Here is a 15,182-nt window from a genome sequence, read left to right on the forward strand (position 1 = left end):
TGAAACATAAGCAAAAGCCCTCTCAGAAAAGGTGCAATTAGTGCGGTGAAACAATGGGCTTCGCTCTGCCATGCATTGCTGATCTGCCTCGCAACCACTCGAAGGCTCCAGTTTTCCCAGCTGAGTAGAAGATGAGGTTAGCGCTGCAGAGCTACCGTTACGGCAGCATTTACAAGGCTTGAGGATAACACGGAGGATTTCAGACTTCCCAGGACTGCTCTGTGCTGCCGTCAGCCCTGCGTCCTGCTCAGGCATCCCAGGGCCAAGCCAAGGTCCGCAGTGTGGAGCTGCCCCGCTGTCCGAAACACACACGTGCCCATGCAGCCCAGAGCGTCCAAACCATCCCCGTCCTCAGGGTCAGCCCTAAGCACAACACAGATATGTCTGAGCAGCTAAACAGCTGCAGCCTGCTTGCCAGCTCTGCAATGCCAAAGTCTTGGGAAGAGGGATGGCAGGTCCTGCCAGTGCCCCTGCGGATGGGGTAGGAGTGTGAGGGCAGCTTGTTGCTACAGAGAAGGACTGGGGACAAATTCTGTCCCCAGCAGCAGCAATGTTCTCCCCTGCAGCTCTTCCATCCCACTAGAAGCAGCAGAAGGTGAATGCCACCCTTCATCTCTTCTTCACTGGTTTTAGTGTCCCCAGAGCCTTTCCATGGAGATGACAGGATTTTTGTCTATGCTGCTCCAAAACACTGAGGTGGCTTCACCAACCTCCCCCGTGGGTACCTGAAGGGACAGCAAAGTTTCCAAGATGTGGCTGTGCTCTGTGTTGTGCTTCTCACCTGCAGCTACTTTAAAAGAGAAATGGGCAGCACTGGTGGGACTGGGCACCCCAGTCTGATCCATACAAAACCCAGTCAGACAGCACTATGCTACCCTGTGACTGGGTGCAGGGACCCTAAATGAAGCACCCTGGGGCTATATGGTGCAGGTCTTCATTTACAAGCAGACTCCACCACAAGAGCTACTGGGTTTTGCTGGTCATTGTTGTGAGGACCAAAAGGCAACTCCAAACAAACTGGGGCTCCCCTGTGCACATTGAGTGGGGAGACATAGATTTACAAATGAGTGGCCTGAGGATTTGTGGGGACAGGACTGAAAAATTTCCCTGCAGGTTGGTCTTCTGGGCATTTCCCACCACTGGAAAAACTGCAGTACTTCTTTGGAGAGCTGAGACAGCACACTAGTCGTTTCAAAACCTGGGGAATAACTAACTCTTGTTCAAATGCCTTAGGATGTGGCGTAAGAAATACAATTGCTAGCAGTAAATTACAAAGTTTATTAACATAGTCTCCAAGGGTCATTCAAACATGCTGAATCACAGGCAGCATTGGTACCCCTTAAGTAATCTGCATTTTTGATTTATACTCACAGCATTCTTGTGGCTTAATTTTATCCTTGATTACATAAAAGCAATAAGAACTGTATTTGCTGATTTTTTTTTTTTTCAATTTGAAGTTAGGCAGTATTTCATGTTATTTCTTCTATCTTCTCTTCCTCAAAGTATAAGTTGTATTCAAGGAAGAGTATTAGTAAAAATGGAGAAAAACAAATTCAATTCTGTAACATGGTATTAGTAAGAAGGCAGATGCTAGAAACACCTATGAATAATGCATAAAGCACCTTCTCAAAGAAGCTTCTTTATGCTATGAGTTTTAAAGGTGACATGGCAAAATTTGCACAAAGATTTTAAATTTTCACAGTTGAAGCTTTGGCCTTTGGTTTACACCCATTGATATTTTGAGGGTTCATAAGCATCTCAATGCAGCATGAAACAGGCCCTTTTTATTTTCTGTGGCATCTACAGATGATGTAGGAGCTCTTCACAGGGAAAAAACGCTGTTTTCTCCTTCAGCGCCACTGAAAACTTTTTCAAGGTCTTCTGCTGGTCCAAGGCTGTAGTGAGAAGCATAGATCACTATGGATGGGGAAAAACCACATTGCTGCTTCAGATCATCCTTTTTTATTTGTTTCATCACCAAATTCCCAATGAAATGGAGACCACAGGCTACTGAGTTCACTCACTTCAGTGGTGGAATGCCTACTTTTTACACCAGAGAAGTATTTACCTTGCATTCTTCTAATGCATAGGAAAGGGCTGTTCAGATCTTATAATGACAGCTGTAGGGTAACCACCCTGGGATTCAGAAAAGAGTCCCTCCTTGGCACCCAATTCTTACTTCCTAGGTGGGGTATGCAGTGGGGGTCCATCTACCATTGAAAAGTAATTAATCTTTGGCAAAAGGGTGATACTTGTCCTGGTTTTGCCTGGAGTTAATAATAGAGTTATTTTTTTTCCTAGTAACTGGTACAGTGCTGTATTTTGGATTAGTATGAGGTTAATGTTGATAACACACTGATGTTTTAGTTGTTGCTAAGTAGTGCTTTTATCCTAAGTCGAGGACTTTTCGGTTCCCCGTGCTCTGCCAGCAAGAAGGTGCACAGGAAGCTGGGAGAGAGCCTGGCCAGGACAGATGACCCTAACTAGCCAAAGGGGTATTCTCTACCATAGAATGTCATGCTCAGTATATAAACTGCGGAGAGTTGGCTGAGAGGGGCAGATTACAGCTCAGGCATTGGTCAGTGGATGGTGAGCAATTGCATTGTCCATCACTTGTTATTTCATGGGGTTTACTTCGCTCTCTTTTTGTTATATTCCTTTTCATTATTTTTATTATTATAGTTTATTATTATGGCTATTATCATATTTTATTTTAGTTATTAAATTGTTCTTATCTCAACCCACAAGTTTTACTTTTTTTCAATTCTCCTCTGTGTCCTTCTCCACCCTGAGTGAGCAGCTGCATGGCACTTAGTTACTGGCTGGGGTTAAACCACAACAATACTTCACTGGACTACCCAGTGGCTTGTCTAGAGAAAATCCTCGTTTCAAGATAACCCAGAATACAAGAATTCATCAGTTACACCTGCACAGGGTGACTCATCATGCTTCCGTATTTCATATCTGCCCCAAAACAATCACCTCAGATACCTCAGTGTGACACAAGGAATGTGTGAGAGGGTGCAGTGGTACCACGAGAGCTGCAAGATATATCTACTGGTGGAAAGCTTGGTTTGCCACACTGCTGTAGTATGCCCTTCATGGGGTCCATTATTTGTGTATTGTCATGAATTGCCACTCCATGGAAAACTGCCCATAAATCCCTGATCTGTTTCTGAGCAATCATCTTGTCGGTTGATCATTGTAACTATTTTTCTCTTCTTTTCTCTAAAATAACCCCACTATGGTCATGCCCTGGAATTTGATCGCAGAATAAAGCAGATTAGGTACTTCCTTAAGATGGGGCTACTACATAACACTAAGTACCAGTTGCTGAAGTTCTCCAGTGGTCTGGATGTCTGTTCATTGCTACTTAGCAGCAGTATCCAGGAACCACTGTTTGATTTTCTGGAGTGAAGTTATCTGAAGCTTGCTTGTAATACAGCTTCGGTAGTCAGCACCACAAGCCCATTACACCCATTACAATCAGCAGCAAATACCTTCCTGTATCTAAGAAAAATTACATTGGAACTTTTACAAGAAATTACAAAATGAATTACCTTTTTATTATAAACTTCTTTGCGTGTTTACCTAGAAGAAAATAATATTAATGTCACAATGGCAAAAAGAAGTCTGTAATTCTAATGAATCAGTCAAATGAGTTCAGAAGCGAAGACAGCAAGTTGCAAAATTTTTGTGGGCTAAGCAGGAAAGAAAGGATCTCATTCTGATTTAAAGTACCCCAGCATCTGTCAGGAGCAGTTCCAGGAAGCTATGGGACCACTTAACTATAAAGCAAGAGCCAACAAGATGAGCCAGACCTGCAACAAGTGAGTGAACAGATTCTTTGAACAGGCTTCCTCCTGCTGCATCCCCACCAACTCATGCTCCCTGGTCTTCTCGTGGTTACAGAGTCCTAGAGTAAGGACAGTAACCCCCATAAAATTAACAGAGTGCTGTCACAGGGGCCATGGCAGATTTACCAGAAGATTAACCAGAGATACAGAAGGACATCTGCACTAGGCCAGCATTAGAAACATTGATCAGTTATGTGCTTAGGGATACTTACGTTTCCAAAACAAAGAGACCATCAATATGAGAATAACGGGCACCACTATGAGACAGACAATGAGAATGGGATAGCTGGGAAACTGGAAGAAAGAAGAGAAAAACTGAAAGGGTTTTAGAAGCGTGTTTACTTCAGACCTATTCACGCAGGCTAAGAGCTCTGAAATATCTGTTCTGGGCTGGAGTTTGCAATGCTTTTCTGACCATGCCTGTGCAAAGTATGGAGAAGGCACATTGAGTTGAACATGATAAACAATAGGAATTACCTCTTAAGTACTTAACAAATCTTCTGAAGCATTTGAGCCCAGATTCATCCCACTTAACATGAACTTCTTAATAAAGTTTCTAAAGTAGGAGCTTAGTCACCCTCATCCTTCTCTTAATGAGAGACAGAGAAATGTAACAACCCTCCTAAACTGCCTTTTGCCTGGTCACACCCTGAGGATGCTACCTCTGCCTCTCTTACAGGAGTGGCAGGGGGAGGAGGTTTTTCTGAAGTGCCCAAGCCAGATGGGATGGTCACAGGCTTTGGCTCTACCCACTGGAAAAATAAGTAGATGGTTCCTGAACTTCTAAGCAATAGTTCAAGCTACTATTTGCAAACACTGTCGCTTCAGTATGACTACATTGCAAATCATTAGCATGTCTTGCTGTCCTTCTGGCTTCTAGTTAAACATTCTTGAAACTTAAAGGAAGTTTTACCTTATCTCCGTTATCGTCATGTTTCTCAGCCTTGCTGTCTGACCTTGCTGAAATCCCAGAAAATAAAAGATTGAAATTATTACTGACACAGTCACCTGAAGGAGTGAGGGCCACTGTAGTTGTCATTGCTTTAGCCAAGGAGTAGTGAACTCAGGGAATGAGGGGAGTAAAATCTGACTCTGAATAGAAGAAATAAAGCACCTTGAAAACAAAAGGGAACAAGCTGGTTTTGCCACAAATGGTATATCAGGCAGTCACTGGGAAATGTCAGTCTTCATCAAGGAAAGAGGAAGCTTCCCAGGGACAGCCCAAGAAGCCAGACTGTAGAAACATGTCTGCTGAGAAGGAGTTTTCACTTCTGTAAGCATGGCAAGATGTCAGAGAGAACAGAGGTAGTAAACAAGATACAAGTCTAAGTGGAAGAACTGTCTCAGGAACAAAAGTCAGACTTTTGTGTGATTGCAGTTTCTGAAAGCTGCATTATCACTTAAAACCACAGGAAACATCTTTACATTCAGATAACTTACCACAGATTTAAGAAAGCTCAGTGGAGATAATGACATATTTTTTTTCTATATAGGGATATTACAAATAATCCAGTTCTAGTTTTCTAAGCTTTGGAAATACGGATAAACTAAGTGTATGCTCAAGAACTCCTGCAGCAAATTTTCTGCTGTTATCCTATGATCATACTCTCTTTTGCTAATGAATTTAAAGTCACAAAAAGTTAATCTAGGCTTGGTCCTTGGCTCATTCTGACCTCATGCTACAAATTTCTTAAGTTTTTCAGTATTTGGAGAACTTGATCTGTCACAGGAAGCACCCAACTTTTAACAGCATCTTAAAAACAGAGGAGTCACTCAGCTTAGTGAATCGAAACTTCAGCTTACATCCTATGATGAGAGAGCTCCTATGCCTTAGGTCATGACTTAATGTATAGACAGGCTATGATGAGCAGTGCTTTCAAAGGTTTGACAAGAGAACAACCACGGAGCCTCAATCTGAGCAAAATGTACCAGAGACCAGATGAGTCATTTGTTGAGGTATGTATATGTAACACGCTTGCAGTGCCCATGACTGCAGCCAAAGGAAACTTTATATGCATAAGACACCCAGAAAGCGACATTATGATGGGGATGATCAGATGGTCACAAATAATCCCATTATTTAAAAAAAATGCTTTCTAAATTTATTTTCTAACTTTTCAGTTATATTATTCAGTGCATAACCTAATCTCCCCCAAATTTCTCAGTTCTGATCAACTCTCTATGAGAACTGAGTTGATTTGTCTCCGTGTACCAAATAATGTGCTTTCATTTTACCAAAGATATGGACAGGGCACAGGTAACTCATACACATGCAACTAGCTAGAAATCTGCCCTGGAGTAGAAAAGACATTATGGCTAATAAACGCTACAGCTAAACAAATATAGGTTATAAAATCCTAACAAGTTCTAATAATCCCAGGGATACGTGAACATGGCATCTTACCATATGTCTATTTTATGACACCTCTCTTTCCCTCTCTCAGAAGAGAACTGTAGTTCATCAGAACTACCCCCCAAATACACAAGAAGTGCATCTCTCACTCCAACATGCACTTCCTACAAGTGAAAATTAAACTTTCTGGCAGCATGCTGCAGCCTGGCTCATGGGAGCAACTATTGCTGCTTACTTTCCTTACCTGAAGGAGCATGGGTTTTCTTTGGGGTCTGAAGGATGGTTGGCACTGGCAGAGTTGTTGCTGGCAAAAAGCAGGCAAAGACAGAAGAGAAACTAAATCAGTCTGGTCAGCAGGAACCAACCACCCCAGCTAAGCCAAGATATCTGGCAAGAACTGTGCTTGGAGATGGAGGGCTCTCTCAACCACGGGTTTCTCTCCCAGCCACTGTGCTGGCATCAATATAGAAATCATCAAGAAATTAACTTTCTCTTACCTTACAATAAAGATGAAGTTAGTTCCTTTAGTGCATTATTTTATAGGATTATTATTTTATTATTTAAAAGGAGACTGAGTTAAGAACTTGACTTATAGCACTTACTAGACAGTGCTCAATTACACTGCAGCATTTTCACACATTATGACAGTTTGGCTCTCGGAAATAGCATGACACAAGTTTTTGTATGGGTGGCAGTGTACATGACTCACATAAGCATGGTATGTTTTCTGCTGTTATTGCTTTTGTGGTGGCTCTTTCTAGCCCACGGTCACAACTTAAGTTGCCCTCAGAATCTCAGAGGTAATACCCTTTGCAAAACTTCCTGTTTACAATGACAGAATATAGGCATTATCCAGGACCATATCAGAAAGATGACAAGTGAGACAGGAATAAGAAACCCTCACAAATGCTCAAGAGACCAGTTTAGCCTCTTCTGTGAGCCTCCTCCAGGGGCATTAAGGAAAAGTTGCCTAAACTATTTCTGTTCTAAGTCTCTAGGTCTAGCAAAAGAAGAACTGCAAAAATCTAAATACTGTGTTTTTAAGAGTTAAGAGATTCTTGGCACTGGTTGAAACTGAATGGACTTTCTTAACAGCCGAATATGACATGTCATCCTTGACTTTTAGCCTTCCTTTTTTTAAGTCATCATTTGAGGGCATCTGGTGGGCAGACTATCACACCTGAATAACTTGAGCCATCCTACTTTTATACTTGTCTGAGAGATGTAAAGTGCAAACTTTACATAAATTTGTTCATTTCTCAGATACAGCATGATTTTGTATACCAGTTCATTTTCTCTTTAAGGAATGACTGATAGTTGTGGTAACTGCCTGTTGCTTTCCATCATGACCAAGGACCCATGTTGAGCACTGGAGAGCTGAGCCTGCAGCCACATCTGGCTGAATATACTCACTGAGGTTCAAAGCTCACAACACTCAGGGAGAATTTAAAATTGAAAGCTTAATGAACTCACAGTGATGACAAATTGGATATCCAAGAATTCAGCTTGAATGGTGACAAAGTCCGGTTCTTAACTTCTCTCAAATCTGAGATACCCAACAACAGTAAGTGACTCACACTCTACTTCCTTTGGAGGCTTAAAAACGTTTTCCTCAACTGTTGTCACATACACATTTCAAACAATCTCTGTGGACCCCAGATACCTTTTACTTCCAGATGCAATGAACAACTATCAGTACATGTTTGGTACATTCTTAAGAATAGTCAAGAATTTTGTTTATGACAACTTCTTCATGTATCTGAACATGCAACTTCTGACCTTGCAACGTTATCCTACTCACTTGCAGTTGGCACGTCTTCCACCATGAGGGAAGTGTGAGCACTTTTAGTTCCCTCTGCAGTTGGGAGTATACTTGGGAATTCAGTAGTCACTGAAACAAAGTAAAATGTGATGCTTTATGATAAAAATCACTGATTAGGAAGGTCTTCATATGGCATTTAAAATTGTTTGCACAGTTCTGCATCTACAACTAGGAGGTGAAAAACTGCACCTCGGTGGTTTTCATGCCTGCAGCTCACCCTACCCAGATAACTGATGTAGGTTACTAGCATGGCCAGTGGCTAGATGTTTTAACTGTTCAGCTGCGGATGTAATTAATTGTCACCAGGTTTAAATGGGGCACATTGTTATGGCTGGAAGACAAAAGATAATGTAGAAAAGCTGTCAGAAGACATTTAGGTCAGAAAGAACTTCAAGTGAGAGAAGACCCCAAAACTGTGTAAAAAACAGCCTAGTATTCAGACATCAATCTGTGGAAAAGAAGTCACAGACGTGGACAAAGTAGCAACCTAGGATGGTTAGGATGATAATAGGTCACTCTGATCAACTAAATATTAATAATAAGAGCAGCCTTCATATGAGATGACAATGTAAGTACTCAATTTTAAGCATGTCTTGACTTCTCACTGACTTTATTGCTCAAGCAGAACATGCTCTAAACTAACCTTTTCAGCAGACCATTTCAATTATCTTTCCCAAATCAAGGAAAAAAATAGTGCATAGTTGAGTGAATTTCTCTTACTCCATCCCAGGTGCAGGAATTTGCATTTATTTCTGTTGTACTTCATGAGGTTTCTGTCACAGTATTTCTCCAGCCTGTTAAAATTCCTCTGAACACAAGCCTGATCCTCTGCTATCTCGGACATTCACCCCAGTTTGACATCATTCACAGCATGTGACCCGTGTTTCCTTAAACCTACTGAGACATACCTGCAGGCATCTCAGAGAAGACTTCCCAGATACAAATATAAGTACCTGGAGAGTCTCTGTGCCAGAGTCGGGCTAACATAGACCATGTCTGCTACACAGGAAAAAAAAGAAAGGATTGGTGCTGGTTACCCTTTGTACCTCCAGGAAGAGTGACAGACTCTGCTGGGCAGAACACATCGTCATCTTCAGTCCTCATGTCATCTGCTTGGAAACCAGCTGAAAAATCTGGGAGAGCACTGGTTGTAACTATAGTTGCTGGAAAGGTATAATTTTCTGTTACAGCAAATGTTGGGGGAGCAGTGGTCTCCAGTGTAATTACTGTGGAAGACGCAGTGGTTGCAGTTGTTGCTGGGGGGACAGTGGTTGTCAGAAGGGCAGCAGTCTCTCTTCTTGCTTGGTTGGTGGTTGCAGTTGTTGCTTTGGGGACAGTGGTTGTCAGGAGGACAACAGTGTCTGCTGTTGTTTGATGATCAGAGGTTGCTTGGGGAGCAAAAGTTGTTTTTCTAAAATGTTTGGGGGAAACGGGAGCCTTTCTCGTGATGGTTGTCCTCACTGGAGGGGCTGCATGGAAAAAACACAGCCAAGAGATAAGCTAGATCAGAGCATTCACAACTGACCCTGAGGAAAGCCAACCCAGAGATGAATGAAAATTGTCTAGCTGCTGAAATACTAAGAATGGAAGTGGGAGAGTCACTATTTAAAAAGGTTGTTTAATTAGCAGAAAACATGTCCCAGCCAGAACAATTCCCAGATTTATAGATATGGGGGTTTTTTTGGTGGGTTTCAAACACACCCTTCTTGACCCTCTAAAAGAAATGGAAGGGCCAGAACCTTGCATGACAGAACCCAAAAACTTGCAAACTTTGTGATTTTTCTTTTCAATGTCCTCATAAAAATAAAATAGCTCAATTTTCAGCTACAAGCTTCTTGCTAATCTCTTCAAACGGTCCTTTTTTATGAACTCTCTTGCTCTCAAACTCAAGGGTAGACATGGCATGGCATCATTTTTTCCCCACCCTCCTGTTATATCACAACAGGCATACAAGAGGGCTGTGTACATCAGCACCAGCTGCATTCCTGAACACCCTGTAAAAGTCAGGAAAAAATATTGTCTTTCTGAAGTGTGGAGGGTGGGTACCATATTTTTTTCCTGTGCTTTGCAATGCTTTTCAGCCTCTTCTCAACTTTGTAACACTCTTACTTTATCTTGCAGCTAAGCAAAATAGTAGGAAGGGAAAAAAGTCCATCAAGACTCAAAATTTCTAAACACATGGGTCTCCTTATGACATGAACCAAATTTAAACACTTTTGGTGTTGGGGTTTGTCCCAAATGAAAAGCTGAATTTTATTCCAAGGGCTCTTCAAATGATAAATCCCTTTTTTAATTCCATCATCTTTTAAAATGTCAAATATAGCTACACAATGAGAAATATTTCATTTGAAAGGAAAAGAAAGGGCAAAAGTTACTATTTTCTCACCACAACTGCTCACTGAATATGATTCAGATTGGTAACTGGTTGCAGACCTCCCTGGAAAACTGTGTAATTTAGGAAAAACACTTTTTGCTAAAACAAACAAACAAACAAGAAAAGCGCACATAAACTCCAATTTTGACTTCCTACTCAGTGAGAGGTTTCTGCCTACTGACTGTATCATGAAGGTCCCCAAACTCACCTCTGACCACCTCCAACTTCACGTTCTTTTTGATGTCGTTGAACCAACCCGGGATCTCTATGCGGCAGCAGTATATACCTGCATCTTCTGCCTTCACTTTCCCAATAGTGAGAGACACGTCTCCATAGGAAATATTGCCCTGGAGATTGTATCTCTGAGATGTTCTGAATGTCACCTTATTCCCAGTGGTCTGCAAAATTTTTTTATTGCACTTCGAATTTGGGCAAGGACCTCTGCCCCAGCACATATCGGTGATATCATTAGGTTGCGCCACCCGGTAGAAGCAAGACAACTGAACAGATTTCCCCATTACTCCTCTAACAACAGCTTCGGATGCGGTGTGTGCTGTCAAGGAAGAACAAGGAAAAATGAGTGTTGACTCTCTGAAGCGTGACTCTACCTATGCAACACAATGAGGCAGGAAAAGAAACGCTCCTGCCTGCAGACAGGACATAGCTATTGATCCCCTGAGCCTTCCCCGGGACCTGGGGCAGCTGATGGCCCAGGACACTATGGGCAACAACCAGGAGCTCACAGACATTGGGTTGCTCTTGGAGGGCTCCGTACTCTGGCCCCAGCCAGCTGCTGGAAGATTGCTCACAAAATACACCGCTCACATCAAACATGTGGTGAGCAGAGCTGAGATCTGTCACTGGCAGCCTGAGCGCAGACTAGACCTGTGAAAATGGAATTTGGGAACTCTGCTCCCATCCCATTTCCTATTCTAAGAGGCTGTTTGAAAGTTGTTCAGAAACCCGTTGTGAAATGCATCTGATTTTCTCAGTCATCTTCAAAAAGAAAATGCTGTCATTGTTGCCTTTCACTGACAGTCCCAATAGCAGGGTCTAAAATACCATTTCATGTGTGAAACTAGGGCCTAATTAAGCTGGCAGAGCAATGAGCTCTGTCTATGGGAACCTGTTCTCAGGAAGCACGCTGCTTTTTCTCTTCTTGAGCAAGCCCTGCTAACTATCCCGCTTACCTTGCATAGCACTGTGTACACAGAAGCTTTAACTGCTAGCATTATGCTGATGTTAAAAAGAGTATGCACATTCTTTCCTTGTGCTCTTACTCTTAATAACCAGCTTTACTTGGTGTTTACAACCAATACACACCCACCTTAGCATCTGGTTTGAATCTTTACTACATATTGTTCCCTCATAAATGTCTATGCAGTTCCCAGATTTCCCTAAAAGAGATTTCTTCTTCATACAAAAAAGGTTCCCATAGAGGAACAAATCTTTTATGGTTTACATTCATCTAATCTGTTTTGGTTGCCTTCCTTGTTGCCTTTTTTCCCCCCATGTTATCATTTATATATGGTGGAACAGGAACTAAGGGACCTGGAGAGCATCCAGATCTTTTCTTCTGCTGCAGCAAGATCATCCCACAGATCTGATGTCTCATGGCCAGTTTGCTTACCCCAAAGAGGATTTACAGCAGTTGCAGCTATTATCACCAGCTTTGGCCCTGGTTTACCAGACATTTCTATTTTGCCAGCTGTTTGAATGCCTTTTTTTTTTTGGCATGACTCCCAGATAGCAAACATATGCTTCCAACTGTGTCCATGTCTCTTTTGTTTTGTCTTTAATGGACTATTCCCCAGGTGAGGTTTTAGTTTGTGGCAGGCTGCCTCATGACTTGTTATTGGGATGACATTTCAGCTTCATTATTGTTTATTCCATTGGCAAGATAAGCCAACTCATTCAGGTTTCCACAGCTCCAAATTCTAAAAGAGTAGAGGCAGACAAAACAACATGCAATATGGTGTGAAGGGCAGAAGATTTTGCAGTGAAATGAAGGTAGGATGTGCCAAAAGATGAATTCCTGAATATGGGATAAGGCTTTGCAAGATGGCTGCTTGTTTTAGTCCTTGGAAAGGGTAGGTTCATTTGCCTTGTTACAGGAGAACAAACAGAAAAAAAAGGTTCTTTCTCTGATGACAGAACAAAACAATTCATCCAGTTGACCTTGAAAGCATTCATAGAGGAGCAGGGGGTTAGTCACTGAGCAGGTTAACACATATTTTCAAGTCACCCCAACAAAGATGTGTACAAAACTAAGGCCAGCTTGAACTGTTCCTGGAGTTAAGGTCACTGCTGCTTGAGGAAAAATGGCCTCACCTTCTGGTCTTATTTCATCCCAGTCCTGCACGGCACAGAAGCAGCTTCATTAAGCAACCCTTTAACAAATGAAAATTTGCCTGCTCTTCTCTTTGAAGGAAGCAGAGCCCTGAACTTATTAAATACATAAATAAACAAAAAGAAGAAGAGGGAAGACACAAGGCACCAGAGTGTCTCCAGTGCAATTTCCCACCAGTATTGGTGCTAGAAAGTTAAAGGTTTTGCAGTTTCAAATCCTCTTTTAGTTTATGTGGTGCTAATGTTGCTAACATCTGCCTGCACTGCAGGTTGGTATGGAAAGCTTCAATACTGCAACAGCCTTGATTCAACAGTATAAACCTCTGCAAGGACTAAATAACTTCCTTCTCAGTTGCAGCCACTTCCACAGACACGTCTTCCAAAATAAATAGTAAATGGAACTGAATGAACATGTCTTTGAAATTAAGAGGTTCCTGAGACTAAGTTGTGACACCATAGTCTTACTGTGAGAGGAATCCCACCCTTGTCCATGGCAGTGACCCTCCTAAGCATCCAGATTTGGCCGGAGGCACCCTGAGCATCAGCTGTGCCTGGGTAGTCCCACTGAAGTCAGTGACACTTGCCACTCTAAATCCTTAATCCAAGCGAGAGAGAAATGGACTCCAGATATTTCATATATCTTCCAAAATAGAAAGGAGTATTTCTAATTCTTCAGATCATACACATATACACATATTTATATGTAGTTTCTCTTGAACCAACTCTCAGTGACAGTTGGTATTAAGCCGTAACTCCAGTAGTTGCTGCTTTAGTGGTCTTCTCACCTGTACACTGGTCATTGGATGGACAAAGACATACATCCTCCAGCCAACTGGCTGAAAAAAAAATTTTTTTTTCTTGATCTGTATCTGGAATAATTTTCCTTCTTTTTAGAAGATATCTGTCATTTTTTCCCTATCAAACCTATTTTTAAAAAATTTTTATTGAAGCATTTGTACTGATGGAATTGCAGAGAAAATGACTGATAAACAGAAAAGAAGCATTTAACTGCCCACTCTGATGGTTTCCTGAGTCTAAAGACAACCCATTCTGAGGACAGAGCTGAGTTAACAACAAGGTAACAAAAAGCCATTCTCACCCTTCAGTAGCTCTGCATACAAGAAAGTTTTTGAAAATAAGACCAAATGGAGGCGAGTACCTACAATTTATTTTGAGACTGAAGATATGGCAAGGAAAGAGTCCTCCTCTTTCTTCTGCCAAGTCTGGCAAAAGACAAAAAATATTATGGAATTCCCTGGGCTACAGCAAAGTGCTAGTGAAGCCTCACTTGTTCAGCAGACACCATGGAGGCTGTGTTACCTTTCCTCAGTGGGGCATGGATCACCTCTTGCCCCTCAGGTATCTCGCTGCTGACCAAACTTTTCCACTACTTTTCAGATCAATTTAAGAACATCACAGTTGCTATAGATATTATATGTAATATTTCATCCTGGCAGAGGTTAGCCAATTAAGGATTTCCTGAAATGCCCGAGTGGTTTAAAAGCACAAGTCCCACTAGGAGCTCATACCCCACTGAAAGTGGGTGAACCCAAATTCCTGAGCCACCTCAGGCAATTTGGAAACTGCACTGCTGATGCATAGATGTGCATGCAGAAATGTAGCCAATACCAACCACACTTGCAAGACACAGTCTCCCAGGTTACTCTTCTTTGACTTCTATCTCTTTTAGGATTCAGATTTTAGATGGGTATACTGAACACATGGGAGTAAAAGGAGAGGAGTCTCCAGACGTGCTTTCCCATACTCAGTTCATAGCAGCAGACAGTCCTCAGAGTTTCAGAAAATCCTTTATCATGTATATAGATTTATTACTCTGACAATATTTCAATTCCCTAGCTTGGGCTGTGCCAGCACTGTAGTGTGGTAGAGAGACAGATGAAGAAGCAAAGCCAGCAATGCACATTTAACAGTAGTAAAGAAATCAGATAATTTGTGGGGACTAGAGAATTAACCAAGCCTATACACAGAGCCACATATATTTTCAAAAACAAAAAAAAAATCATTATTAATTCAGTAAAAAACTTTTTAAATTCTGTATACAATTACAACCATTTTCACTCTTTTGTTTTCACAAAACAAGTTTTCAATTTTACAAAATTTTTGTTTTCTGAGCAAGCACACAAAAAGCAGGTGAAGACTCACCTATAAAGATCTGTATCATAATCCATTGAAACAGCACAGAATGGGACATTTTAGCTGATGTAGACTCCAGAGCAGTGAGTGGAAGGAGAAAAAACTGGATCTTATACTTTCCAGAGATGCTGAGTGAGCCCCACTGAAGTCTCATTTCTGCATTTTCAGATTTTATGTACTGCAACTGCTTCTTTCCTACTCTTCCGGATACAAGCCAGTCAAAAGAGGTGATTCTCCTGCTGTATTAACAGTGGTGCAGCCTCACTTTGAGTA

General features: G+C 41.7%; 1 protein-coding gene across 10 annotated transcripts; it reads right to left on the reverse strand.

Annotated features, from left to right (window-relative positions):
• Nucleotides 1-1,258: 1,258 nt before the first annotated feature.
• Nucleotides 1,259-15,182, reverse strand: LOC104358087 (T cell immunoglobulin and mucin domain containing 4). Of its 10 annotated transcripts, none has more exons than XM_033006256.2 (10): nt 14,919-15,182; nt 10,615-10,959; nt 9,079-9,501; nt 8,012-8,101; nt 6,455-6,514; nt 4,771-4,817; nt 4,070-4,172; nt 3,822-3,916; nt 3,561-3,591; nt 1,808-1,895 (listed from the first exon to the last, which is right to left on the reverse strand). In XM_033006256.2, the coding sequence occupies exons 1-9, from the start codon at nt 15,061-15,063 to the stop codon at nt 3,568-3,570; spliced, it is 1,332 nt and encodes a 443-aa protein (XP_032862147.1). In that variant the 5' UTR covers nt 15,064-15,182; the 3' UTR covers nt 1,808-1,895; nt 3,561-3,567. The 10 variants fall into 10 exon arrangements, with proteins under 10 accessions (XP_032862152.1, XP_032862155.1, XP_032862148.1 ...); XM_033006254.2 differs by having other exon boundaries at nt 9,070-9,501; nt 14,919-15,177; XM_033006259.2 differs by having other exon boundaries at nt 4,070-4,151; nt 9,070-9,501; nt 14,919-15,173.

This window comes from Tyto alba, unplaced genomic scaffold (genome assembly GCF_018691265.1).
Source record: "Tyto alba isolate M040663 unplaced genomic scaffold, T.alba_DEE_v4.0 Super-Scaffold_17, whole genome shotgun sequence".
NCBI classification, from domain to species: domain Eukaryota; kingdom Metazoa; phylum Chordata; class Aves; order Strigiformes; family Tytonidae; genus Tyto; species Tyto alba.